Consider the following 27,232-nt stretch of genomic DNA (forward strand, 5'->3'; position numbering starts at 1 on the left):
TCTGCCGAGCGATTTCTACCTGCACCGGCAAGGCTTCCGACCGAGCAAGACAAGCCCCAGGTAAGGCCCAGGTGCGGCTCGGGTTCGGCTCAGGTTCAGCTCGGGTGCGGCTCGGGTTCGGCTCAGGTTCGGCTCGGGTGCGGCTCGGGTTCGGCTCAGGTTCAGCTCGGGTGCCGCTCAGGTTCGGCTCAGGTGTGGCTCAGGTGCGGCCGGCCCGCCGATCTCCGGCGCTCCCGTCCCAGACCTGCCCCTCCCCTCCCGCGGAGGCTGCCGGGAGAGCCTGGGCCAGCCTCTCTGGCATCCTCTCATCTGTGAAATGGGCGTGCTGCTTTCAGAGCAGAACGTGAGACATCGTGTAGGTGCTCTGGGAACGGAGGTGTCTACGAGAATCTGGTCACCTTCATCTGGTGACGCTGGGCTGGCATCACTCTGCGCCGCCCGCCCCCCCCCCCCCCCCCCCCCCCCCCCCCCCCCCCCCCGCTGACGGTAATGCTCCCTTTCACTTACGGAGCCCTCCTCGAGACCCAGCCCTGCCCTGAGACCCAGGGAGGAGCTAAGTCCTCGAGATTCTGAGCTGTGTGGTGCTGGACGAGTGGCTTCACGTCTCTGGGCCTCAGCCCCCTCTGTAACTCGGGCTGTGGTCCAGGTAAGGATTCCCCGATGCCTGACGACCCAGTGAGTGCTCAGGGTCATTCCTACCTCGCCAAAGTCAGGGGAGGCTCCCCGGAGAAGGGGACTGTGGGCCCCGAGGCTTTGCGGACAGAGGAATAGAAGCCGAAGGGTAGTGGCAAGTGTGTGTGGACAGGCAGTCCCTGCAGGTGGAGGGAACCACGTGGGTAGGAGATTGGGACGGACTGTGGGGGAGGGGGAGCCGCAGGAGGCTGGGTGTCGCTGGGGAGTCGCAGAGGCTGTGCAGGGTCTAGGCGGGCGGGGATGGCAGGGAAGGGGGAGTCAGCAGGTCCCAGGCTCCCTCCAAGGCTCCCCCCCCAGCCTCATCCACAGCAGCCGTAATAAAGAGCTCTTCCTACTGAAAGCTTCTGGAGCGGGGCCAGGCCGCAGCAGCCCTGGGAGCCCTGGGACCCTGCTGGCTGGCCTGGGGCGTCGAGTCGGGGAGACCCAGGAGGCCGCTTACAGCCCTGGCCGGGGCCACTCCTTTGATCTCCAGGTCTAAGGGCGTTCCAGGGCGTGGCATAACCCAGGGCAGGCAGACGAGGGAGGGACAAGCGAGGGACGAGTGTCTGCCTGGCCTCGCTGTGTGGCTGGGCCAAGCCCTCCCGCCTCTCCGAGCCTCAGCCTCCCCTCCCGGAGTCACTGTGGGGTTGGGGGGGGGCAGAGACAGGGCTGACTCTGCGTCCTGGCGGGCCACGCCGGGCGAGGGCCTTCTCCTCTCTGGGCCTGGCAGTCCCAGGGGCCTTTTCTGTCCACGGTCAGAAACAGGCTTTGATGCCTTGGTCCCTGGGACCTGCCCTAAGGTGACTCAATAATCCCTGCGTCCCCGGGGGTGGCTGTGAGCACGAAGAACGGTGCATGTATGACTACGACCCAGCATCCCTGGGGGATTCCCACCCCACCACACACCTGCTGGCTTCTTCATCCCTAAAAGGGACTCGGCGGGGGGGGGGGGGGGGGGGGAAGGGGGTGCCCCAGTCCCCGTAAGAATTAGAGGAGGCGACGGAGGTGAAGGCCGTCCCTGCACCAGGGGCGATACTGAGGGGTGGAGACCCCCGCCCCTCGGCGATCTGCGGAGCCCGGCCGTGCCCGGCGCGTCCAGCTGGCTGGCCCTGGACGGCAGCCCAGGCGGCGTCCCTCCCTCTGCCCCCGGGAGGCTCCCTCTCCCTCCCTGGCTGCGTGTGTCCTGGGCAGGCCCCGCGCTTCACTCTCTGTCTAGCTGTTGGCTGCAAATACCAGTTGATGGGAAGATTCTAATGGGCTTTAAGTTAATAAGTTGGGACTAAATTAGGTTTGAGCTCCGTAGGAAGCAGCTGGCACGGCCACCGTGGCCTGAAACAGCCCCCGTGGAGCAGCGACGGCCAGGCGGGGGGCACCGCTGGGCTCTCTTTATCCTTCTCTCTCCTCCGACATTTTATTATGAAAGTTTTCAACATAAAGGAGATCCGAAGGAATTGTGCAGCGAACACCCATATGCTCACTGTCTGTATTTGCTCTGTTGGCTTTCTGGGACAGCTGCCCGTCCCCGCGTCCCCCTCGCCAGCCACCAACCCGTCACGTTGTTTTTAGTGCATTCAAAGTCGGTGGCAGACATCAGTGAACTTCACCCCTCAACATGCAGGTCATTAGCTAGAGGTCAGTATTGGGTTTGGCTTTGTTTTCTGGTTTTTTTGCTTTTTGTTCTTTGTTGGGGGGAGGGGGTTGTTTTTGTTTAGCTGTTTGGTGTGTGTTTTTAGGCAAAACTCACAAACAGTGAAAGGCACGAATCTAAAACGGACACCTGGGGAGTTGTGACAGATGCACACGTTGCGGAAGCAGCCGGAGCTCCGCCGAGATAGAGAGCTTGGCGCTGGCCCCGGAGAGTGCCCTGTGCCCCCGCCCTCCCCGACGGTGGTCACTAACTTAATTACCTTAGATCCGTGTTGCCTAGACTAGAACTTCGTGCGAGTGGATAGGAGTCCGTCTGGGGTCGGCCTTTTTCACGGTGGGTGCAACGCCCTTGACATTCCTCACAGTTACTGGGGTATCAGTGGCATGTTCCTTTTTATTGCCGCGTAGATCACCGTGGCGCGGAAGGAGCCGGTCTGTTTACTCGTCTCCTGCTGGATGGATGGATGCCTGGGCTGTGGCCGGGTTTTTACCCTTACGAATACAAGTCTTATGGGTCTTTTTGTGGACATTAAGTTAGTTTGTTCATTTATTTATTTATCTTGAGAGAGAGAGAGAGAGAATGTGAGCAGGTGAGGCCCAGAGAGAGAGAAGGAAAGAGAGAGAATCCCAAGCAGGCTTCATGCTGTCAGCGTGGAGCCCAACACAGGGCTCAAACTCATGCACCGTGAGATCGTGACCTGAGCCAAAATCAAGAGTCGGACACTTAACCGACTGAGCCACTCGGGCACCCAGACGTTAAGTTTATTTTAAAGCTCATGTTGAGTCCCTCTCTCCCCCAAAACGAGACAAGCCCACTCTGTGGCTGGAGGAGGTAGGATGATGCTTTGAGTCGCCTGTTGGTCTTTGGTGAGGCACATCACCCAGACTGAGTGTCAGGTCTGCGGCGGCCCCTGCCCCTTGGGAAGGAGGGACGATGGATGGCCAGGCTGGAGGCTGTCGTCACTGCAACAGTGAGAGTTATTCTAGAAAGTCTAGCTTGGGCCAGTGTCTCCCTCGAGGTTCCTGCACAAGGGCTCGCACCTGGAGGGTGGGTTGGATGGGCCGCTAGAAATGACAGACCCAGGGCGCCTGGACGGCTCAGTCGGTGAAGCATCTGACTTCAGCTCAGGTCATGATCTCGCAGTTCGTGGGTTCAAGCCCCACTTTGGGCTCTGTGCTGACAGCTCAGAGCCTGGAGCTGCTTTGGATTCTGTGTCTCCCTCTCTCTCTGCCCCTCCCCTGCTCTCTCTCTCTCTCTCAGAAATAAATAAACATTAAAAAAATTAAAAAAAAAAAAAAAGAAAGAAAGACCCCAGGCCCCAGGGAAAGGATTCACCTGAGGCAAAGATCAAATGTAGAGTATTGCTGATCTAACACAGTGTCAGGTCGAGCAAAATCTGAAAGGTGCCACTGTCCGCAGTAAAAGTCGTGGCTAAGAAACACTCCAGGCCATGCTTGAAACTCTTGAAACTCTCGCTAGATGCAAAGGCTTCTGGGAATCTGGAGACTTAGCCTCTCTCTGCTCGACGAGCAGGCTCCTCAAACTCTGAAGTGCCTGTCGCATGGCCCCAAACGGATGTCTCCAACAGACGCGCGTGTGTGGCTTTTGCCTGACGGAGCATACCGCAGTCAGGTGCGCAAGAAGCCCACAAAGTTTGCAAAGGAATCACACCAGCTTGGACTGAGCAGAGCCGAGCGGAACCCCCCTGCCGGTGGGGCCCGAGGCACAGCGAGCCCCCCCGGAGCCCACGCCCCCTTCTCAGCCTCTCCTCGACGGTCAGCAAGTGGAAGGAAACAGTCGGAAGCGGTCAGCCGGGTCAGAACACTTCGGGCTTTGGGTTTCAATCCCTGCCGCCCCGAGGAAGCACGGGAGACAATTAGCAGAAGGACGCCTTTTCGAAAGCTCGCTGTGTCGGGGAAGGTGGGCTGGAGGGCAGGGTGGCAAAAGCCAAGAGGCCAAGGAGGAGGCCTTGGTAGCCGTCCTACTGAAAGATGACCTTTTTTTTTTTTTTTTTTTTTTTTTGGAGCATCTGAGGCCATTTACAACAGCACTTGGAACTTGCCAAGCGAGGCCCCCGCTCACTCTGTCCACGAGGCGGACCCCGCCACGGCCTCCCCCTGCACCAAGCCGGATACACTGCCCGGGCCCAGGTGACGGAACAGGAGTGCAGTAAGTCCCTCCCCCGGCATGGGGCAAGGCGGGGCGCACGCATCCGTCACGAGGTCCCCAGGCACAGGACAGCGTAGCCCTCAAAGCCACGGCTAACGTCGATGAGTCGGCGTCTCCGCTCTCCACGGCCGCCACGCTGCCACGTGACGGACGGGCCAGCGGCACGCAACAGGGTGGCGGGCCAGGCGGCTCTGCTCGCCCTGACCGGCTTGCCCACAGGCCGTCGGGGGCTCCGGGGGCGGCCTCGGCCACGTGGCTGCGCGTCACACGTCTCCTGTCCCTCGGGGGACCGGCCGGCCGTGTCACCGCGGCGGTGCTGAGGTGAAAACGCTGCCGTACCACCAGCGACATCCCCGTGGCCAGCGTGAGTCACCGAGTCCCCGGTACACGTGCAGAGTGCCGCGGTGGGGAGTCTGCCGGCCCTTCGCGGGAGATGCCGCGCCGAAGACGGGACGGGGCCCGGCGTTCACCTCCCGCGAGCGGGCATCTCTGGGGGGCAGGCCGTGCGTCGAAGGAGACACAGAATCCGAAGCAGGGTCCAGGCTCCGAGCTGTCAGCACAGGGCCCCACGCGGGGCTCGAACCCACGAGTGGTGAGACCAGGACCGGAGCCGAAGTCAGGCGCTTAACCGACTGAGCCACCCAGGCGTCCCTGCACATAAACACGTTTTGTTTTCCATGATAAGCATGTGCGTGGCAAAAAGCGTTACAGATGACCGTGGCTTACTGTGGAAAAGGTGGAGACGCACAGAGGAATATTCAGTGACGACCAATGTTGTTTTCGTTATAATCATTTCTCTGTGTGGAGTGAATATACTGTGTGCATAATTCTGTATCTTGCGTGCGCCCCTTTAAAAATTCCACTTGTGCAAAAGGCCACAGTAGAAATAAGTGTCCCTTCTCTGACCCCAGCCCCACAGGCTCCTTTCTCCGAGGCAATCACTATCACCTGCCTATGGTGCATCCTTCCAGAACAACCTATGTGCCGGTGAGCACTCCCAGCTATGCTCTCCCTGTTTTTCTTTTTCTTTTATTTTTAATGTTTATTTATTTTCGAGAGAGACAGAGACAGAGTGCAAGCAAGGGAGAGAGGGCAGAGAGAGAGGGAGACACAGAATCTGAAACAGGCTCCAGGCTCTGAGCTGTCAGCACAGAGCCTGACTCGGGGCTCAAACTCACGAACAGTGAAATCATGACCTGAGCCAAAGTCAGATGCCCAACCGACTGAGCCACCCAGGGGCCCCTATGCTCTCCCTTTTTAACACAAACGGTTTCATATTCTGCACACTGTATTAGGGTCTCCGGAGAAACAGGATGTGTGTGTGTGTGCGTGCGCAGGGATTTAGTTTAAGGAATTGACACACAATTATGGAGGCTGGCAAGCCCCGAATCTGCAGGGTGGGTCGGCTCCCTGGAGACCCAGGAAGAGCTGACGTCGTGGCTGAAGTCCAAAGGCTGTCTGCTGGCAGAACTCCCTCTTGCTCAGGGCTGATCAGCTTCCTGTTCCATTCAGCCTTCAACTGATTGGACGGGGCCCACCCACACTACGGAGGGCAATCTGCTTCACTCAGAGTCCACCGATTTAAATGTAAACCTCATCCAAAACCACTCTCACAGAAATATACAGAACTATGTTTGACCCATACCTGGGCACCACGGGCCAGCCTAAAGTTGATGCATACAATTAGCCATCATAGTTTTCGGCAGCTTTTTGTTTGGTTGGTTGGTGTTGTTTTTGCCTAACTAAACAGTGTGTCTTGTAAATGGATCCACATCAATGCAAGTAGACCTTCTAATCTTCTGGTGTTAGGAAAAAGCAACAAATGTCCCTTGAATACATAGCTTTGAACAGATATGCAAGTATCACGTACACATTCTTAAAAAATAGTTAATGGATCAAATGGTTTCTGCATGAAAGATTTTGACCGAGGTGCGGAATTTCCTTCCACAGACGTACAAGTCTACGGTCTACCCCCATGTGGTGCGAGGGCCTCTTGCCTCAAACTTTGGTCTTGGCCTATTTGATAAGAGAAAAACAGCCTCTCACTATAGCTTTAATTTGTGTTTCTCTTCGTAGGTGTAGACCGGGGCAATTTTTCATATGTCGGAGCCACTGTGGTTTTGGTTTTGTTGTTGTTTTTTTTTCTTTTGTAAATTGTCAGCTCATGGACTTTACCCGTCTTTTCTATTGGTTATTTGGTCTTTTCCACTTTGATTTGCACGTGCTTTTTATATATTAAGGAAGTAATACCTGTCATACGTGTTGCAAATATTTTCCCCACTTTTCCATTTTTTTATCATGGGTTTTTCCATGCATGCATTTTATTTTTAGTAGTCTTTTCATTAATGGCTTCTGAGTTTTGGGCCTTCCTTAGAACATTCTTCCTATGAGATGATTAAAAACAAAAATCTGGAGTTTTTTCTTGTTATTCTGTTGGTGGTAGGGTTTGGTTTTCGCTTGGGTATAAGGCATGAGATAGGAACCCAATTTTATTTTATTTTATCTTGTTTTCAGATTGCCTCCCCCCCAGCGCAAGCAACACTTACACAATCATCTATCTTTCTCCCGTCGACACGTCAGGCTACCTTCATCGGTGCACACATCTGGGTGACTTCCGGAACTACGCTCTGTCCCCATGATTGGTTCGTCTCATCAAAGTCTAGCCCACACCGCTCTCAGTACAGGAGCTTGGTTTTCGCCTTGGTTTCTGGCAAGTTCGTCTCGACTCCTTCTCCTTCTTCTTCGGTCTTTTCTGGGATCCTTCTCGCAACTACATTTGCCCATATGAATTGCAGAATCAGTTTATCTGATTCCAAAGGAAGGACATCTTGCTGTTATTTTTACTGGGATGATGTGAGATCAGAGGATTGATTTAGAGAAATGACATCTTGGTCACACTTTTAGTCTTCCTGCCGAAGAACGGGGCAGGCTTTCTGTTTATTTATCTTCCTTCTGTTTATTTATCTTCCTCTGGGTTATTTATTTTCCTCGCAAAGATTTTCCTTTCTTTCCTTTCTTCTTTTTTTAATGTCCCTTTACAAGTTTTTTGTATAGGTGTTGAACATTTCTAATTAAGATTATTCCAAAGGGACACCTGGGTGGCTCAGTGGGTTAAGCGTCTGACTTTGGCTCAGGTCGTGACCTTAGGGCTCGTGGTTTCCAGCCGGCATCCGGGTCTCTGCTGTTAGGGCAGAGCCTGCTTCAGATCCTCTGCCCCTCCCCGCCCCCCAAGATAAATAAATAAATGTTAAAAATTTAAGGGTCGCCTGGGTGGCTCAGTCACGTAAGCGTCCGACTTCAGCTCGGGTCATGATCTCACAGCTTGTGAGTTCGAGCCCCACATCAGGCTCTGTGCTGACAGCTCAGAGCCGGGAGCCTGCTTTGGATTCTGTGTCTCCCTCTCTCTCTCTCCCCCTCCCCCACTCATGCTCTGCCTCTCTTTCTCTCTCAAAAATAAATAAACGTTAAAAAAAATAAATAATTTTTAAAAACTCAAAAAAGATTATTCCAGGGAGTTTTTATCTATTTGGTTGCCAATATCAAAGTATCTTTTCTTTCATTGCCTTTTCTCTGATTGTCTGTTGTACTTCACAGATGGAAGAGCTGTGGAAATCTCTTAAAATTGGAGTCTCTTGGATCTTCCGGCTATATAGTCCTGTCACCTATAAATAACAATAGTTTTACTTCTCTTTTCTGATTTTTAAATATCTTATATATATTTTTCCTAACAATGTCAACAAGGACTCCAAAGTAGGGGAGGCAGAGGGCAAATACTAGAGGGTGAGACTAGGCATCCAGATCTTGCTTTTGTGCTGGAAGAGATGTGCCTTGCGGCGCCCGGATGGCTCAGTCCGTTAAGCGTCCGACTTCATCTCAGGTCATGATCTCCCAGTTTGTGAGTTCGAGCCCCGCGTCGGGCTCTGTGCTAATAGCTCAGAGCCTGGAGCCTGCTTTGGATTCTGTGTCTCATTCTCTCTCTGCCCCTTACTTGCTTGTGGTCTCTCTCAAAAAAATAATAAACATTTAAAAATTAAAAAAACAAAGAGATGTGCCTTCGACTTGCTGTCCACATAAAAATCCACTGATTCCTATTTTATTAAACTTTGCAAGTCATTGGGAACAGAGGTTGCATTTTACCAAGTGCCAACCAAATGTATTTCACCCATTTTATTATTTTTTTTAATTTTGTATTTATATATTTTAAGAGAGGGAGAGCACATAAGCAGGGGAGGGGCGGGGGGGGGGCGGTGAGAGAGAATCCGTGCTGGCAGCACAGAGCCTGACATGGGGCTCGAACCCACAAACCGCGAGATCACGACTCAAGCCGAAATCAAGAGTTGAACACCCAACCAACTGAGCCAATCAGGTGCCCCTATTTTGCCATTTTCATATCTGTATCAATGACCGTGGTTTTCTCTTTGAGCTGTTACTATGAGCCATGATGTTAATAGCATAGTTTCCATCAGACCTGCCCTGTAGTCCCTGTTGTAGAGCTTGTTGATTTCAATGTGCTGCTGGATTTCATTGGCTACTATTTTATTGAGGATTTTATATTGATATTCAGAGGTGAGACTGATGTGTTCTTTTCTTAGAGAAATCTGTCAGGTTTAGGAAGCTCTTCCTTTCTTTATTTTTTTCCTGTGCTCTGGAACTGTGAAGTTTACTATAAGTAACTTCTATATAAGTTTGGTAAAATTCTGAAATTCTGTGAACCTGCCCAACCAAGCCTGGGTTTTTGGGCACAGGGGTAATATATTGTTCTTTAACAGGATCCCTTGGGGCACCCGGGTGGCTCAGTTGGTTAAGCGTCCGACTTCAGCTTAGGTCATGATCTCACAGCTTGTGAGTTCGAGCCCCGTGTCTGGCTCTGTGCTGGGAGATTCTGTGTGTCCCTTTGGATTCTGTGTCTCCCGCTCTGTCTGCTCCTGCCCCACTCGTGTTCTGACTCTCTCTCTCAAAAATAAATAAAACATTAAAAAAAACGAACAAACCCAGGAACCCTCTATCTTCCATCGAGTGATTGTTCTGTTTAGATTCCTTTCTCTTCTGACAGCAGGTGGTCTGCTCATTTATAGGTTCCCAGAGAATCATTTTACCCGTTTTCTGGGTTTGTTTTGTCTTTTTAACGTTGGGGCCTCAATGCAAAGTGTCTTCTGTATTCCTTCCCGTTTCCTGTTTCTGTGTCACTTACCACTTTGACCTTGGCGGTTCCATGATATTGGAAGTACCCCAGAACCGTACCGTCTAGTGGTGACAGGATTTCTCTGTGTGGTTACGTGGTCCTTCACTGGCCTTCCTGAGTTTTTCAAGTGTAACAATGGCGCAGTGCACCTCTTCCTCTACAGGCCTTTTCTGTATTTAGAATGACTGCCTTGGGCTCGGTTTTCCGGACCAAAGGGTAGGCACGTTTTGGGGGCCCATTTACTTTCCAGAAGGGTGTTCCAATCTGCACTCCCACCAGCGATGGAAGATTTTAAAAACATAGATCACCTCACGCTTTTTCCTCCAACCGAAACACCCCTGGGCTCCCCCACCTTCCCCCTGCCAACAAGGCCCCCCTCGGGCCGGTTTCTGCCCCGACTTCACCTCCCGTCTCCCACCGGAAGGTTCTTCCTCCCCTGTTCCCGCTACACTGACCTTCTTTCTGGTCTTGAATATAATGAGCTTTTTCTGGCTCCGGGACTTTGCTGTTCCCTCTGTCCAAAACACCCTTAACCACAAACCTCCCCACATGGGCTCCTTCCCATCAGTCAATTCAAGCGTCACCTTCCCAGAATGGCCCTCCCTGACCACTAGACGATGACGCCCACCCCATCCCCGCAGTCACACACTATTCCATCCTTCTGTCCTGTTGTCTTGCAGGCATCTGACACTTCCTGAAGTGACTGCTTGCTTGCTGGGGACTGACACCCCACGGGGGCAGGGACCCTGATGTGTCCTCTGTATCTAGAACAGCATCTCACACACACCGAGTGATTTTGTAAAAATTTTTTAAAGTGTATTTATTTATTTTGAGAGAGAGAGAGAGAGAGGGAGCAGGGGAGGGGCAGAGAGAGAGGGAGAGAGAGAATGCCAGGCCGGCTCCGTGCTGTCAGCACAGAGCCTGATACGGGGCTCGCACTCACGGACTGTGAGATCATGTCCCAAGCCGAAACCAAGATTCGGACACTTTACCGATTGAGCCGCCCGGGTGCCCCCCACCCCGAAGAAGTTTTATTTCCCCCCAGGAGGAGAGCTTTCAAAGCTCCAGACCCATGGGAAGTACGAGGCTCATTTACTCTAAAGCCAGTTTCTTAGAGCAACTGGCCATCTCCCCTGGTCCAAACAGCACCGGACGAAGGGCAGGGGGAGCGTCCACCCTCAGCACACCCTGTCACTTCACTCAAGGCAGACTTATTCAGCGCTCAGTTCAGTCCACCCTTCAAACAAATATCTGGTTCTAACCGCACGCCATGCACTCCTCCGGGCACTGACGATCCAAACAGAAATCAAGCAGGGCCTTCTCCCAGGGGACTTCTAGTCTTTTAGAGGGGGACAAGGCTTTGAGAACAGGTGCCAACCACAGTGTGGGCTCTGGGCGTCCTGTCGGTTGGCAGAGGTGGGTCTCAGGGCAGGGGGAGGAGCAGCGAGTCTGGTGGAAACGGACAGGAGGCATCCAGTAGGGGCGTGGCTGGTGCTCTGGCAGGTGCTGTATTCTGATCCCATCCTGGTGGCTGGTTCCTGGGTGGGGAGGGGGCTCACCTACTTCCCAAGGACACAGATCCCAGCCCTGGAAGGACCACCTCCCAGCTGGTTCCTGTTGTCACCTTGAGGCAGGACCCCTTTCCCTGCATGTGGAACCGCCCCATCGCTGGCTCATTTCTTGTGCCAGGGCCCCAGTGGGCTCCCCTCTGTAATGTCCCCTGAGCTTCCACAGTCTCTCTTAAAACCACGTTACAGAAGAATAAACCGAGGCTCAGACAGAGGCACAGGAGCTGGGGCCCTCAGCCCTGAGAGAAGGCTATAATTCCATCTACCTAGTCAGGGGCTGCTCCCAAGCTGGGGGGCAGGAGAGACTGGACCGAGGTGGGGACCCGGCGAGGGAGCAACACAGGGGGCAGCGGCAATCCTCAGACCTGGCTGGAATCCGCGCACCTCAAGGTCTCCAGCCCACGGGCTCCTACTCATCCTTCAAAACTTTGAGTCTGGCCACCCCCTGAGCTGGCCCACCCACTGACCTGGGCACCTTACGCCTGCCCCCCCTCCCCTCCCCGGCTGACTCAGGGCAGAGGAGCGGGGAAGGGGATGAGTGAGCCTGGGCATCCACGCGGGGAGGTGGGCTTGGGGATGGCGGGCTAGGTCAACCTCAGGTCACCCGGGGTGTGGCCCGGTGCCACCACGCCCCTCCCCGGGGTGTCCGGGAAGACGACCTCGGCCTCGGCCCCGCCCCCGCCTCTGCGGGCGCCGTGGGTTGGGGACGGCGGGGGCGGGGCAGACAGGCAGGGGGAGGGGAGGGCGGGGCTCCGAGCGGAGGGGGGGAGGGGGGCGGGCCGGGGCGGAGCGCGGTGGTCCCCGCCGCGCTCGCCGCCGCCGCCGCTGCGCCCCCCGGACGCGCTCGCCGACCCGGGGCCCGCGGACCGCGGACCCGCGGAGGACGCCGGCTGCGCCGGGCCCGAAGCGCGGGGCGTGGGGCGCGGGCGCCCAGGGGTCCCGGCGCGGGGGCGGCGGGCACAGGCGGGGCCGGGCTCGCCGAGGACCGCGGGGCCGGGGCAGTGCCGAGGTAAGCGGTCACCGCGGAGGTGGCGGGCGGGGACGGGGACGGCGATGGGCCGGGGCGCAGAGACCTGTCGGAGCCTTTGTCTGCGGCGCGCGCGGCCCCACTCCGCGCCCCCTCCCCCTCCGCGCCGGCTCGGGCGGCTGAGTCCAGGGGCGGGGGCACGTGGCGCTGGGGACCCCGAATCTCCCACCCACCCCCCACCCTCATCCTAGGAAGAGGGTACTCCTGCCCTGCCCCATCCAGCGTCTGGACCGGGCCGGCTCCCCCGCCGCGAGCGTAGGACCCAGACCCGGGAAAGGGGAGAGTGGCCGGTGGCCCCAGGCCGTGCCCAGATCTGGGAGCCACCTCCCTGCCCCCCGGCAGGCCCAAAGGGTCCCTCCACCTGAAGTTCCTCCCTGGACCCCCTCTGCCCCATCACACCTCTTCCCCCAGCCAGCTGCCTCCTAGTTCTTGGAAAAGCTGCTGTAAGAGGCAGGGCCTGAGCCGGGGGGGTCACCTGGTGGTAGCCTGCGGAGTCTGCCCTTTGCCTGGGGGGCACAGGCCTGGGAGCCAACTTTGTTGCTGATAGGGCTGGCCCGGCAGAAGGAGCCTGGGGGGTGCAGGGTGCTGTCAGCCCTGAGACCCGCAGAAACCAAGGCCAGGGAGGAGAAGGTGGGTCTGGGCTGAGCGAGTCACCAGCCAGCACCGCGGCCAGTGCCTTCTCCTCTCCAACAGCCGCTGTAGGAAGGGGGCGGCCGGGGAGCCTCGAAGCCCACTTTTCTGTGGGCAGAACCAACAGGGAGGAGTTGGGGCAGTCTGGAAGCCTGTGGAGGAGCAGCAGAGAACTCAAGCGGGCCCGGGCACAGGGGGCCGTCCGAGGGTGGCCAGCCAGCTGGGGCTTCTGGCCCAGACCAGTGTGAGGCCTGAGAGGGCCAGCAGGCTGGCTTTCCCAATAGAATTTAGGTTCCTCGTCGCCTCTGGAGGCAGAGCACAGCCCCTGGGAGGGAAGGGTCAGCCTGGCCCCGGGGTCCAGACACCCAGTGCCTCACAGCACCCGGGGAGCCCATTCAGAACCCGTGTCCGCTCAGTGACAGCTGAGATGAGGGCGCCAAAGGTGGTCAGCCCTGCTGGGGCTCCGATGCGACCCTCGTGGCCTCTGGCCTTGGCTCTCTGTGCCAAGCGGGGGCATGAGCCAGGCTTTCTGGACCGCTGGGGTCAAGAGCCCTCTCCAGGCTGCCGCAGTGTCCTGATGCGGGGGCTTGTGTGATTTCTGAGCACCTCCCGTGTGCCACCAAGCCTTTGACGATCCAGCCGCCCCCCCCCGCCCCGCACAGTTTATGAAGTTCTTTTTCCCCATCCTCGTCCACAATAGGGAGGTAGGGAAACTGAGGCCCAGGGGTGGCCCATTGAGCAGGGACTAGTGACCTGATGGCCAAAGAAATGAACCGTGTCTTCTCAACTCCCCAGGGGTGGACATCAAGGGCTTCTGGCAGGAGTGGGGGGGGGGGCAGTGGGAGGAGAGAAGAACCCGGGCAGTCTCAGATTTTTAAACCCACATGCGTGTCCTTAAATTTTAACTAAAGAGGGACAGGAGAAGAGGAGGGATGGGTCGGAGACGATCCGAGGCTCCAAGGCTGTTGGTGTGGGTGAGGGGGCCAGGGAGGGACGAGTTGGAGACCTAGGCCAGGAGAGGTGGAGACGAGCCATCTCAGTGCACACCCCCCCCCCCCCCACTCTGTCACCCGGTGAGGCCTGGCCCGTGCCCAGGCCGGTGAGGTCATGCCCAGGGGCCATGGGGCCGCCACAGGGGGATCCCACAGGAGGGGCCTGGAGGAGCACATGGGGACGGTGGCTGAGGGAGGCATCGTGGGTGGCAGCTGCCCGCCTCACCAAGGAGCCAGAGGGAGCAGTGGGGCCACCTCCCGGCTTGATGCTGAGCACGTCCGCCCTCCCGGGTGGCGTGGCCAGGCGTGGCCAGGGCGCTGCGTCTTGGGAAGCTTTGCAGAACACAGGTCAGGAGTTCGGGGTTCGGGTGTCCTCTGGGGACGGGCTCCCATCCTGAGTGTTCCATCGCTCTGCCGCTGGCCCCTTCCCTGGCCTCCCTATCCAGGGAGGCTGGGAAGGCGGAGCCCAGGGTCTCCAGCCTCCTGTGCAGAGTCCTGCCCAAGGCCACGGAGCAAGGCCATGGTCATTCACACCAGGCCCAACTCTGTCCTAAATCTTACTGGGTCTCCCGGCTCCAGATGTGGCCAGAGGCCCGGGACTGGGGGGCACTCAGGAAAAGCACCGAGCCTGTAGGGAGGTTATACCTGCTTCCGGCCTCCGGACGGAGAAGCCGGTGACCCTCTCCTCCATACTCCTGGGTGCCCATCAGCCCGGCAGTTTCCCCAGTCCCCGGAGCAGCCTGGAGGCAGGATGGCTCCGGGTTCCAAGGCCCCAGTAGAAACTCTACGGAGAGCTGGGAAAGGTGGAAACATGGGGCCAGCAGGAGGCGCTCGGTGACTGGAGGCTGGGAGCTGGTAAACTGAGGCGGGAGAGCGGGAGGAAGCGGGACGAAACGAGAGCAGGCAGAGGTGGAGGGTGGTGACAGGCCAACCTCAGAGAAGCCTGGAGTAATCCCCGGCAGGTGGGATCCCTCGGGAAGGGGGCCTTCCCCAGGCTGCTTCTGGGGGCTCTCCCACACGCTCGTGCGGGGCCGAGATGCCGCGCTCAGTGCCGGATGCTCCGGTCCCACCTCTGTGTCAGATTCTCTGAGGCGAGCTTGCGATCAGATAAATGAGTAACAGTTGCTACAGAACCGAATTGCTGGGGCGCCTGGCTGGCTCCCTCGGTGGAGGACGAAAGCCTTGATCTCAGGGCTGTGAGTTCGGGCCCCTCGCTGGGTGTAGCGATTACTTAAAAAAAAAAAAAAATCTTAAAAATGAAAAAGAAGGAAAACTTGGTAACTCTCTTAGGGAAAGAAAACAAGACTCCCCCCACCCAGCTGCACACACAGCGTTACCTACACAGGGGGTGCCTCTCCGTCATGGATCAACTGGCTTCTTCCTTTCTTGTAGAATTTTTTTAATGTTTATTCATTTTTTAAAAATTTTTTCTAACCCTTGATTTGAGAGACAGAGACAGAACGCGAACAGGGGAGGGGCAGGGAGAGAGGGAGACACAGGATCCGAAGCAGGCTCCAGGCTCCGAGCTGTCAGCCCAGAGCCCGACGCGGGGCTCGAACCCACGAACTGAGAGATCATGACCTGAGCCGGAGTCGGACGCTTAACCGACTGAGCCACTCAGGCGCCCCATAGTTATTTTTTTTTAACTTTTAAAGGTTTATTGACTTTTGAGAGAGAGTGCAAGTGGGGGTGGGGCAGGTGTCCCCCTCTGACCGCACACCGCCCTAGATGAGTTGCGTCGGGCACCCCCTCGCGGAGGGAAGCCGTGCGTGGGACACGGGGCGCAGCGTTGGGCCGCGTTGGCTGTTCCGCCCGGCGCCAGCCCCGGACCGTTGCTTCGCCGTCGATTCCCCTCCCGTCGCGCTGCCGCCAGCTGCACTCAGGCCCCTGTCCCGGGCTCCCCGAGGCGCGCAGGGGCGCGGGCCCCGCCGTGCTGCTGCAGAGCGGCTGGGAGAGTGGCAGCGAGGACCCAGGGGCGCGGCGGGGGTGGGGGCGCCCCCCTGGCTCAGCCGGCCTCCCCGCCTCTCCTCTCTCCGCAGCGCGGCTGCCATGGGCTCCGTGGGCAGCCAGCGCCTCAAGGAGCCCAGCGTGGCGGGCACGCCGGACAGGGCCGTGGTGACCAGCTTCGGCTTCGACGGCTGCCAGCTGGAGGAGGAGGTGGCCGTGCGGACAGCTGGGGGCCAGGACGGCGGGCCCGGGGGCGCCCCGGTTTTCACGGACTCTGGTGAGTGAGGGTGCGAGCCTGGCCCCGCGGGGACCGGAGCCCTGGGGGAGGGGCGCCTTGGCGGGGGGGGGGGGGGGGTGTTCTCCGAGCGCAGGCCCCAGGGGGTGTCGGGATGGGTCATGCCTGCCACGGGGACACACAAGCCCGCTGTCGCAGGGCCCACGCCCCAACGCTGCGTCCAGCACAGGTCAGGGAGCCAGGCTGAGGAGGCTTCGTCTTAACATGGGCTTTCCTGACCCCTGGGCGGCTGGAGGGGGCGCACGGTGAGTCTGCCCCGTAGGGCTTCCGCCTGGAAGTGACATGTGTCGCCTGGGTCACGTTCACTGGCCTCCCTTCAGTGGAGATGGGAAAGAGCCTGGAAGAAGGACTGATGTGAGGTTCAAAGACTTGATTTTCATCCTGGCTGTGTGACCTTGGGCAAGGGCCTAAACCTCTCTGAGCTTGTTTCCCCACATGGAGGAACCAGGCAGGCTGCCTCTGAGATCAGACTTGCAGGGTAGAGGGCTGCCCCTGGACAGGTTTGGGTTCAGCCCCAGCCCCCCGTCTCTCTGCCACTGGGGGACCGTGGGCAAGTTACCACTGTCTGCGCTTGGGTTATGTCCTCTAGGAAAGAGGAAGGGGACTGGTACCACCCTCCGTGTGGCTGCAGTGGAAGCCCCAGAACATCGCTTAGGGCTGTCCCCGCGCTCAGGAGGCCCCTGTGATACTTCGTTTGGGGTGGCTATAGTTTATGCTGGCGCCAGCGCAGGCTCGGAAATAGGGGCTTATTCTCTGGTTCCGTCCGCCCTGTCTGCAGATGGGAAGCAGAGGTCCTGCTGGCCGAGCCCTGCAGTGGGTTGGAGTAACCTCGCTGCTCCCCTGTGCCTAGGCAGGGCCAGCTTCCGGCCCATCCCCCAGGTGCCAGGCTTCCCCCAGCCGGGTGTGGCACTAGATAGCATGTGGCCAGAGACGTGGATGGCGGCCCAGGCTCTGTGCTGACGGCTCGGAGCCTGGAGCCTGCTTTGGATTCTGTGTCTCCCTCTCTTTCTGCCCCTCCCCTGCTCTGTCTCTCTTTCTCTCTCTCTCTGTCTCTCTCTCTCTCTTTCTCTCTCAAAAATAAATAAACGTTAAAAAAAATTGACTATAGTAGCTTTGGTGACGGTGGCTGGGTCAGTCAGGGTTCAGCCAAGAAACAGAGCCAGTAGGAGACACATAGAGAGCAGACAGAGAGAGAGAGATGTAGGTATGTAGGTGTAGATATATACACACGTGTATGGGTTTGTTACAGGAAATAAGCATCCACAGTGGAGCCTGGCTACAGCAGTCTGAAGTCCATAAGGCAGGTGCTCAGGAAACCCCAGGGGCATGAGCTGTTTAGGGTCTCAGCTCTGGGAAGACCTACATGTCTTGCCTGATTCGGCCAGGCCCACCCAGGGTAATTTTTTTCGATTAACTTAGAGTCCACTCAGGAGGGACTTTAATCCACAAAATCCCTTCACAACAGCACCTCAGTCAGTTTGATTGAACAACGAGGGACTGTTTTAGCCTGCCAAATTGGCCCATAAAATTGACCACCACAGTCCACCCCTTGCCCACTTGGCTCCCATACACGGCTCTGTAAACCACACTTAATCTCCAAATAAAGACACCAACAGAGTCATACCGCTGCCTGGCGTGACACAGCTAACCAAAAACACGCTGATCCTTTCCCAGGAAGATGCATAGTCCACATTCCCACGTTCCCACCTCTCCTTTGACAGCTCGTAACATAAATACTGAGATGGGACGTTAACACGTGAACGTGTCTTAGGTTCGACACTAAGGTCACAAAGCAGACAAAACACGAGTTTCCGGTTAATACACATATGCAAACATTCACGTCAAGACAAGGAAGAAACATGCGTGACAACGGCATTTGTTGGTTCTGAGGCGGGTCACGTGGTCCTAGCTGGCACTTATGACCCCCTTTCCCCGCTACCCATTCCTCGTGCTCTTCACCCTCAGCACCTAGCTGGCCTTGGTTCTTTGCTTGGTGGGCTGACCCAGACCTTCACTTTTTTTTTTTTTTTAACGTTTATTTATTTTTGAGACAGAGAGAGACAACAGCATGAACAGGGGAGGGTGAGAGGAAGAGAGAGACATAGAATCTGAAACAGGCTCCAGGCTCTGAGCTGTCAGCACAGAGCCCGACGCGGGGCTCGAACCCACAGACCGCGTGATCGTGACCTGAGCCGAAGTCAGACGCTTAACCGACTGAGCCACCCAGGCGCCCCCAGACCTTCACTTCTAAAGGCTACAATTGGATTGTTGTTGTTTTCCGTTGACTTCAGTCCTGGGGACTGGAAGTCCTAAGAGATGCCATAGGGAACCTCTTGCAATCTGGACATTGTCATTTTCTATTCTGTTCTATTCTGTTCTGTCCCCACGGGCAGCAGCAAGCTGATTTCCCCTTGGTAGTCGGGTTGACCCACCCCAGCCAGGAAGGCAGCCCTCTCCTCTGCCCGTTGATTCAGGGCCGGGAGGTGTCCAGAGTGCCTGGTGGCCGTCTCGCTCCCAGGTCAATGGGATCATTGTGTCTCTGCCTAGAAGCACTTCTCCTGTCGCAACCAGGACCGTCCCCTTGGGCCGGCAGCCTCGAGGCACAGGGGTGGGGAGCAGGCATGTTGCTCGCGGGCTTTTGAAGGTCATCGTGAGTGGTGCTACTCCCACGGCCGCCCGTGCTCCCCGGACACCTGGGTGCCGAAGGGGAGATCACCCCATGTGTTAGACACCGACATGTGCTCTACCCCATGTGTAGAGCAAACCTTCTGGAGGGTTCCACCTTGGCTGAGTCTTCCAACGGCCCTTCCTCCATCCCGTCAAGCCAGCTGCTTGGTGGCCGTGGTGGTGATGGCCGTGGGTGGTTGCCATGACTGGGGCAGCTCTGGCCACGAAGGTGGATGTAGGGGCGGTGACCACGGTGTCGACGGCCCGTGGATGTGGGGGTGGCGGTGCTACGGTAGACGGTGGTCCTGGCACGGCGGCCGTGGCTCCGAGGGGCTTGTCCGCCTCTAACCTGGCGCCTCTGGGTTTAGCGGTAGGGGAGCCCGTGCCCGACGACCGCTACCACGCCATCTACTTTGCGATGCTGCTGGCCGGCGTGGGCTTCCTGCTGCCCTACAACAGCTTCATCACCGACGTGGATTACCTGCACCACAAGTACCCAGGTGGGTCCCCCGCGGTCGTGTCCCGCCCGCCACAGGCCGGCCGGCGCGCTCAGCTCTGGCCCGGCGCCCTCCGGAGACCCCGCAAGCGGGCCTCGGCTTCAGGGAAGCCCATTTTATTCAGATCCTCACTCGGCTGCCGAGCGCGGAGTGACTCCAAGCGCCCGCTCACCCTCTCTGGGCCGCCAGCCAGTCTCGGGTGGCGCAAGGAAGCGGCCCCTGGGGAGGGTGGGTGCAGGGAGCGGGGCGCCCCCTGAGCACCTGCTGCTGGCCGGCCCCCTGCAGGGACCTCCATCGTGTTCGACATGAGCCTCACCTACATCCTGGTGGCGCTGGTGGCCGTGCTCCTGAACAACGTGCTGGTGGAGAGACTGAGCCTTCACACCAGGATTACCGCGGGTACGCTGCCCGCCAGGGCTCCCAGCTCTCATGCGTCCGGCCTGCCACTCACCCCAGTTTCCCTGCGACTCACTCTCCCCATCTATAAAATGGGCACATGTCCCAGGACTGTTACAGAGTTCAGCGTATGAAAGTAGGGTCAGGCCTGTGGCAGGAGCACCACGTGCTAGCGTGACACCTGCACCTGGGGAGGCTCCGTGCGCCCCACATTGCGTCCTGGGGCCTAGTCTGCTCTTCCTGTCCCTTTCCTCTTCATGGCAACATCCGGTGTCAAGGCCCAGCTCAAATGGGGCCTCCTCCGGGAAGCCTTCCAGGCACCCCTCCTGAGCCCTCTAAGGTGCCCTCGGCCCTCCCAGCATAAAGGCGGAAAGGCAGACAGAGAGGACACCTCTGACCTGGCTCTGCAGGAGGGGTGGCACGGGGGGAGCCCCCAGCCTCATGTATCCACGTCTCTGGCCTCTCGTCCCTCAGGCTACCTCTTGGCCTTGGGCCCCCTCCTCTTTATCAGCATCTGTGACGTGTGGCTGCAGCTCTTCTCTCACGACCAGGCTTATGCCATCAACCTGGCCGCTGTGGGCACCGTGGCCTTAGGCTGCACAGGTAGGAGCCCGGGCCGGGGGGGGGGGAAGCGGGCAGGGTGGGGGCCGGGGCCGAGCCCCTGAGTACCCACTGCTGGCCATGCCACCCCCACCCCGTCCACCTGCTGGGAGTGTAACGACACGAGGTGACAAGGACTCAGTGCCGGCACCTACCCCCGTGCGTGCCCCATGTGCGTGCTCACACAGTGCACACGCACAGCGCCTGCCACATCCCCGTGCACGCTCCTCACACGCACACACACGCTGGGCACACGTTTGCACACCCCTGCGTGCCCTGTGGACGTGGAGGCAGTTCCCTGGCTTTCTCAGATAGAGACTGCACTTCAGGAACTATCTTGCCCATGTGACCACGCCACTGTGTTTCTCTTGGAGACTGGCTTTCAAAGTTGTATTTCTGACTTTTAATTTTAAAACTATTTCAAACCCATGGGAAGGTTGCAAAAATAGGATAATAAATTCCCATACACCGACCACAGGTTGCTAATGTTTTGTCGGATAGGCTTTCCCTCTGTCCCCCCCGTTTACGTACATAGGTGCGTATAAATTTTGCTCCTGAACGCATATCAACATAAAATACGCTATGTTTTCCCTTTAAACCATTCGGGGGTTACGCGCAGACGTCATTACGTGTCTTGCCTACGTACTATCACCGGAGGGTGTATTTTCTAAAAGCCGAGACGTTTCATCTGTAACCGGGTTACAACTGCCCGAGTCTGGGAATTGAACGCTGCCCATGTCCGAGAACTGAACACTGACCCCCACGGTACCTTATCTACAACCCATATGCGCGTATTACCAATCGCCGTGGGAACGTCTTTAGCGTTTTCTTTTTCTGGTCCAGGATCCGATCCAGGATCGTGTCCTGCGTTCGTCGTTAATCCCCTTTAATCCCCAAGGGTCCTCAGGTTTCCACGGCCACGACGTTTGGGAAGGTCCAGGCCTGTTGTTTTGTACTCTTTCAAGTTCTTCTTGAGCGGGAAGAAACACACTTCCTGTTACGAGCCAGTGTGGGTTACCTGTTTATCAGTGAAATCAAGGCTTCTGGAAACTGTTCTCATTCCAGGCCGTGTCCTCGGGTGTGTTTTGTTCTGTTCCATTTGGTTAAAAAGCAGATGTTTTCCCAGTGTGACCGCTCCAGGGTGTCCGTGTAGACCACGGATGCGCCGACCTGCAGGGTCCGGGCCAGTGAGTCTTTAACCCCCTTAGACCCGGTGCTGGTTGGGACGAGAGCAGTGAGGCTCTAGAAACCAGCTGGCTCCGAGATCTCGGTGCCTTTGTAGAGCGAGACTTGTTTCTGGTTCTTGCCACGCGTTCGACACGTGGATGGGGGCGGAGCTCCACAGTCACTGGGAGTCGGGCGCAGCGGTAACTGTAACACGGGTTCCCTGTGGTCACTGCTGCTGGGGGAAAGACACACCCCAGTCCACGTGGGCCTTTCACTGCCTCGGCCAGACGCGGGGCACGTTGTCGCTGCACGTGATTCATTGGCCGGAGCCAGTCATGGGGTCCGGCTGGCCGCGCACGCTCGGTTTGGCGGACAGGGCGCTGGGACCAAATCTCTGTGCTGCCCGCGACGTTCACGTCCGTTTCCCCGCACCCTCACCAACGCGTGCTCTCGGACTTGTGAATTTGGTTCCAAGCTGACAGGTGATGGGTGGCATCTCACGGTTACTCCTCTGTCTGTCCCCCCAAGTGCAGCAATCCAGCTTCTATGGCTACACGGGGATGCTGCCCAAGAGGTACACGCAGGGCGTGATGACCGGGGAGAGTAAGTAGCGGCAGGCCCCCTGGAGGGGACCCCCCCCCCCCGCGACATGCCATGGACCCGGCGCTGGGGACCGTGACCGCCGTCTCCCCGCGCCTGGCTGGTGGGGGGCAGGGACTCCTGGCGGGAAGGGACATGGCTTTGATGTGTGCACATCTCTCCAAGCATGCGGTCCTTTGCGCGAGAAGCATACACGTCTCCTAGCGGGGGTCTGTGGTGGCTTGGAGTGCCCGTGTGTCTGTGCATTTTGTGTGTCTGTGTGTGCGTGTACGTGCGGGGGTAAGCCTGTCCAAACCGTGACGTCCAGCATCGTGCCGTCCTCGGAGCCCCAGACCCCTGCGCTAACCCCTGCCCGGCACCCCCACTTGGCTTCTCAGACCCGCTTTCCCAAGCCCATCTGCCCTGTCCTCCCGCCCCTGGTCAGTGAATGGCCCCCCTTTGCTCACACCGGACACTTACCCAGCACCTGGACTTGCCCCGCACTCCAGCCCTGGTCCGGGGGGGCCAGCTCCCCTCTTGCCCTGCCGCCCCTGCCCACACATCAGGACCCCCTTTGAAGCACCTTCCTCCAGATGCTCCCCATCTTCCTTCTGCACCTGGACGGGCCGGGGTCCAGGCGGGAAGCTGGGCCCGCTTCTCGTCTTCGAGGTCCTCTGCGCCCCCTCCCGTGTGGTGACCACATGGCCCCAGGGCGCCAGGCCTCAGGTCTGTGGGGTTTGGTTCCAGGAAGCACTGGACAAGCAGATCACTTCTGTATATTTTGCCACGGAGATGACCAAGGAACCCGCCGGAGCGGTGCGGATTTGGGGTGGTTTACGCAGTCAGGAGCCCCACGCTCTGGGAGCAGCCCACACCCACATCCTGCCTGAGGCCTCCTGCCTGCCACGACCCCGTTGCCCTCCCTCGTGACCTCACGAGCACGGCCACCCTGCCGGGGACACCGCCCCTGGCCGTCGCCTACCCGCAGAATCGTGCGCGGGTGTTGGCAATTTTCCGCGACTTCTCTGCTGCCTTCCCCACCGAGCCCCGGGAAGGCCGGGCCTCTGTCCCCTCTGTCCCCACTGTGTCCTCAGGGCGGGATGGTGCCAGATATGCAGCAGGCGTTCTAGAAATGCTCCTGCGTGTGACTATGCAGTGCCAGGGAGGGACGTTCTGAGTGGTCGCATTTTGTGACATCTGCATGTCTGAAGACCAGGCCAGGCCAGGCCCAGGGCGGGGGGCGGGCGCGGGTGCAGGGCCAGGGGCAGAGTGGGGGCAGGGCCAGGCAGGGCCAGGGCAGGTGCGTGGCCAGTGTCAGAGCGGGCCAGGGCCAGGCCGGGCAGGGCCAGGGCAGAGCCGGGGGCGCTGAGCGGGGGCCGAGGCCTGGGCCCAGCACGGCGCCCTCTCGGCTCCAGGCACGGCGGGCGTCATGGTGTCCCTGAGCCGCATCCTCACCAAGCTGCTGCTGCCGGACGAGCGGGCCAGCACGCTCATCTTCTTCCTGGTGTCCGCGGGCCTGGAGCTGCTCTGCTTCCTGCTGCACCTGCTGGTGCGGCGTAGCCGCTTCGTGCTCTACCACACGGCGCGGCCCCGCGACAGCCGCCCCGGCTGCAGGGCCGGCTACCGGGTGCACCACGACGTCGCGGCGGGGGACGTCCACTTCGTGAGTCTGCCGGGCGCCGCCCCCGCCCAGTCCCGCTTGTGGTCTCCGCCACGCCGTGGCCTCGGGCTGCGTCCCGCGGGGCCTCCTTCGTTCTGCGGACCCAGGTTGCGTCCCTCCGTGGCACCGCGTGTCTGTGGCCTGAGTCCCCGCGGGGAGGCCGCCCGGAGCCATGCTGGGGGGCGGGGCGCCCTCTGGTGGCTGCAGCGGGGCCGGTGGGGCGGAGGCGCGGAGTCCCCCCAGACGGGGTCCAGAGGGTCACCCCGGCTCTGCATGGGAAACGCTGCCGTGAGCTCAGGATGGGGACCACGAGGCCACATGCCGTGTCACGGTGCTGGGATAAGGCCCACAGTGGGAACGAGGCCCCCCGGTGGCCAAGGAGGTTCCCCAAGAAGTGGCTTCTGGGCTGAAACCTGGCCCGTGGGGGAGGGGAGACGGGAAGACCCACAGGAAGGGCATTGGGGACAGAGGGACATTCATCTGCAGGGGCTCAGAGGCGGATGGGGCTCGGTGTGTTTGAGGGGCCCCCACCCAAACCCCACCGGCCGCTGCTTCGTCCTCCCTCCAGGAGCACCAAGGCCCAGGCCTGGCCAACAGCGGGTCCCCGAAGGACAGCCCGGCCCACGAGGTGACCAGCCACGGCGGGGGGGCCTACACGCGCTTCGATGTGCCTCAGCTGGGAGTCGCGCGCAGCTGGCCCTCCTTCAGAGGTGGGGGTGGGGGCGGGGGCGGGGAGGGCGGTGCTCCGCGCGTGTCCCGCCCCGTGGGCCTGGCGCGCGGCGCCGTGGGGCGGGGCGGGGGCGGTCGGGCCGTGCTCTGCGCATGTCCGGTGACGCCCCGGCCCCGTGGGCCTCATTGCGCGCACGTGCGGTGGCGGCGCGGACGCTGCGCCCTGACCCCTGGCCCGTCCCCCGCAGCCCTGCTGCTGCACCGCTACGCCGTGGCCCGCGCCATCTGGGCCGACATGCTGTCCATCGCCGTCACCTACTTCATCACGCTGTGCCTGTTCCCGGGTCTCGAGTCCGAGGTCCGCCACTGCGTCTTGGGCGAGTGGCTGCCCATCCTCATCATGGCCGTGTTCAACCTCTCCGACTTCGTGGGCAAGGTAGGCCCGCAGCCCCTTCCCTGCGTCTGGGGGAGAGGCGGTGGGGGCGCGAGAGCCGGGAGGCCCGGGGGAGGGGCAGGCCCCGAGCCGAGCGCGCCCGTGTCTCCCGAGTGGGGAGGGCGGTGGCCAAGCAATGACGCGGCCCCACTACCGTGCAGGGCGGCTCCGAACTGCCTGTCGGCCGTGCGCACAAAGTCCGGCGCCGTCGTTCTGTGTCTGTGCTCGGCCCGCAGGGCCCCGGGGCAGGCCTCCAAAGACGGCACAGGAAGTACTTCCGGGGGCAGGAGCGCCCCGAAGGGGCCAGGAGAATCTGGGCAGAGTGCTCTGTGCTGCGGGCGCAGGACAGGGTTGGGGGGGTCAGGGCTGGAGTAAGATCAAGGCTCCCGTTTCTGGGACAGGCCTGACGTGGGGGAACTTGAGGCTCAGAGAGGGAAAGCCGTTTGCTCGAGGTCACACAGCAGGGAGTCTGGTTCTTGAGGGAAGGAGGCTTGGTTTGCGGGCTCAGCTCCAGATCTTGCGGCTTCCTGCTGTGGGAGTGGTGGCAGGTGACCCTGGGCGCCTCGGGTGTCATTTTTCAAGCGGGGTCAAGAGCCCGTCCCGCGAGGGTACGGTGAGGATTGAGCAGGAGGGATCTTTGCGGTGTTGGGAAGGATTCTGGACACACGGCGAGGACCGCGTGTCGCTGTGACGCGGGATTTGGTGGATTTGGTGGTCCCGGCTGGGTGAGGACGGGGACGCGGCCTGAGCCGGAGCGTGTGGAGACAGGGGCCGCGTGTGGGGGCCGCGGTGGAGACGGCGGGGTGGTGGCGTCAGTGGAGGGAGGGGGCCGACGCGCTTCGCTCCCCGCAGATCCTGGCAGCTCTGCCCGTGGACTGGAGGGGCACCCACCTGCTGGCCTGCTCCTGCCTGCGTGTGGTCTTCATCCCCCTCTTCATCCTGTGCGTCTACCCCAGCGGCACGCCCGCCCTGCGCCACCCAGCCTGGCCCTGCGTCTTCTCTCTGCTCATGGGCATCAGCAACGGCTACTTTGGCAGCGTGCCCATGATCCTGGCGGCGGGCAAAGTGAGCCCCAAGCAGCGGGAGCTGGCGGGTAAGGCCCGGCACCCCTCTGCCCGGCAGGGAAATCGAGGCCCGCGGAAATCCCTGCCACGCGGCAAGAAGGTGCATTTGGGCTCCGGGATCAGATCGATCTCAGGGAGTTTGTAGTGCGAGCGTGCTTGTCGGTCGTTCGTTCCTTCGTTCCACAACTACGCGGTGAGCCCCTACCGTGGGCCAGGCGCCATTCTAGGTGCTGGGGACTCGGCGGCCACGAAACAGCGCTTTCTGCGCTCGTGGGGCTGACAGTGCAGAGGTGACGGGTGACAGGGCATGTAATACGTTGAGTGGTAAGTACGACAGAGAAAAGTAAAGCAGAGAAGTGGGATGTGGGAGTTGGGATGGGAGCTTGCGATGTAAGCAGAGCAGTCTGGGAAGGCTCCCTGAGGAGGTGACTTTTGACAGCCGACCTGGAGAAAGTGGTGAGGGACACGTGACATGCTAGGGACTAGCCGGTGGGAAAGCCCAGAGGCAGAGCTGGCGGGGGGTGGGGCCGCCAGGGCAGGCGGTGGGAGGCCCGAGGACGGACTGGACCTTAATGTGTCTTAAGACCCCTTCTGGTGCTGCTTGGACAGCGGGGAGGGAACAGACGGGGACAGGAAAGGAGTGACGGGTCCCGCACCCGTCCGTCGACAGCGTAAGGGGCGGGGACCCCGACAACAAGGGGAGGTTGCCTTGTCTCTGGAGGAAAATGGTGGTTTCCGGATCTGTTTTGATGGTAGAGCCCACGGGGCCAGCTGATGGATTGGGAGAGCGGGTGTGAGAAGGGGACGGGAGTCCAGGAGGAGCCCCCACTTTGGGGCTGTTGCAGGAAGCTTGGGTCGCCGTCTCTTGAGACGGTGGGGGCTTGTGGGGGAAGGGGCCCTGGAGTCTGTTCTGCGCACAGTGGTCCCAGAAGCCCCGTTAGACGCCCTGGACGGTCCGTGACCAGGAAGCACGTGGAGATGGGGGGCTGGAGGGGGAGAAGCAGGCAAGGCCCCGGGCGCCCGACGTGCTCCCATCGGGGTGTCTCACAGCCCTGGGACGGCCGCCTCTTCGGGAGCGGGCGCCGGTCGCTGCCTCGGACCCAAGAAGCCGGGGCTGCTGCCCAGCAGCCCTTTGCCGAGACCGCCGCCGCGGTCCTCTGAGCGCCCCTTGCTGCCCCGCCCCCACCTGCTCCCTCAGGTCCAGTCTCGTCCGCAGGGAACACCATGACCGTGTCCTACATGACGGGGCTGACGCTGGGCTCCGCCGTGGCCTACTGCACCTACAGCCTCACCCGGGACGCCTACAGTACTTGCTTCCGCCCCTCCGCCAACACCTCCGCCCCCGCCGGCCTCTGAGCCGGGCCCGGGCC

At 59.6% G+C, this 27,232-nt stretch overlaps 1 protein-coding gene across 2 annotated transcripts; it reads left to right on the forward strand.

The window, feature by feature from the left end:
• Positions 1 to 27,232, forward strand: SLC29A4 (solute carrier family 29 member 4). Of its 2 annotated transcripts, none has more exons than XM_042922367.1 (11): positions 1 to 60; positions 15,928 to 16,112; positions 19,166 to 19,297; positions 19,580 to 19,693; positions 20,165 to 20,293; positions 21,986 to 22,060; positions 23,452 to 23,699; positions 24,265 to 24,406; positions 24,614 to 24,801; positions 25,651 to 25,891; positions 27,061 to 27,232. In XM_042922367.1, exons 2-11 carry the CDS (start codon positions 15,938 to 15,940, stop codon positions 27,216 to 27,218), a joined length of 1,602 nt encoding a protein of 533 aa, XP_042778301.1. In that variant the 5' UTR covers positions 1 to 60; positions 15,928 to 15,937; the 3' UTR covers positions 27,219 to 27,232. The 2 variants fall into 2 exon arrangements, with proteins under 2 accessions (XP_042778301.1, XP_042778302.1); XM_042922368.1 differs by having other exon boundaries at positions 27,079 to 27,232.

The sequence above is a fragment of the Panthera leo genome, chromosome E3 (assembly GCF_018350215.1).
Source record: "Panthera leo isolate Ple1 chromosome E3, P.leo_Ple1_pat1.1, whole genome shotgun sequence".
In the NCBI taxonomy this organism is placed as follows: Eukaryota; Metazoa; Chordata; class Mammalia; order Carnivora; family Felidae; genus Panthera; species Panthera leo.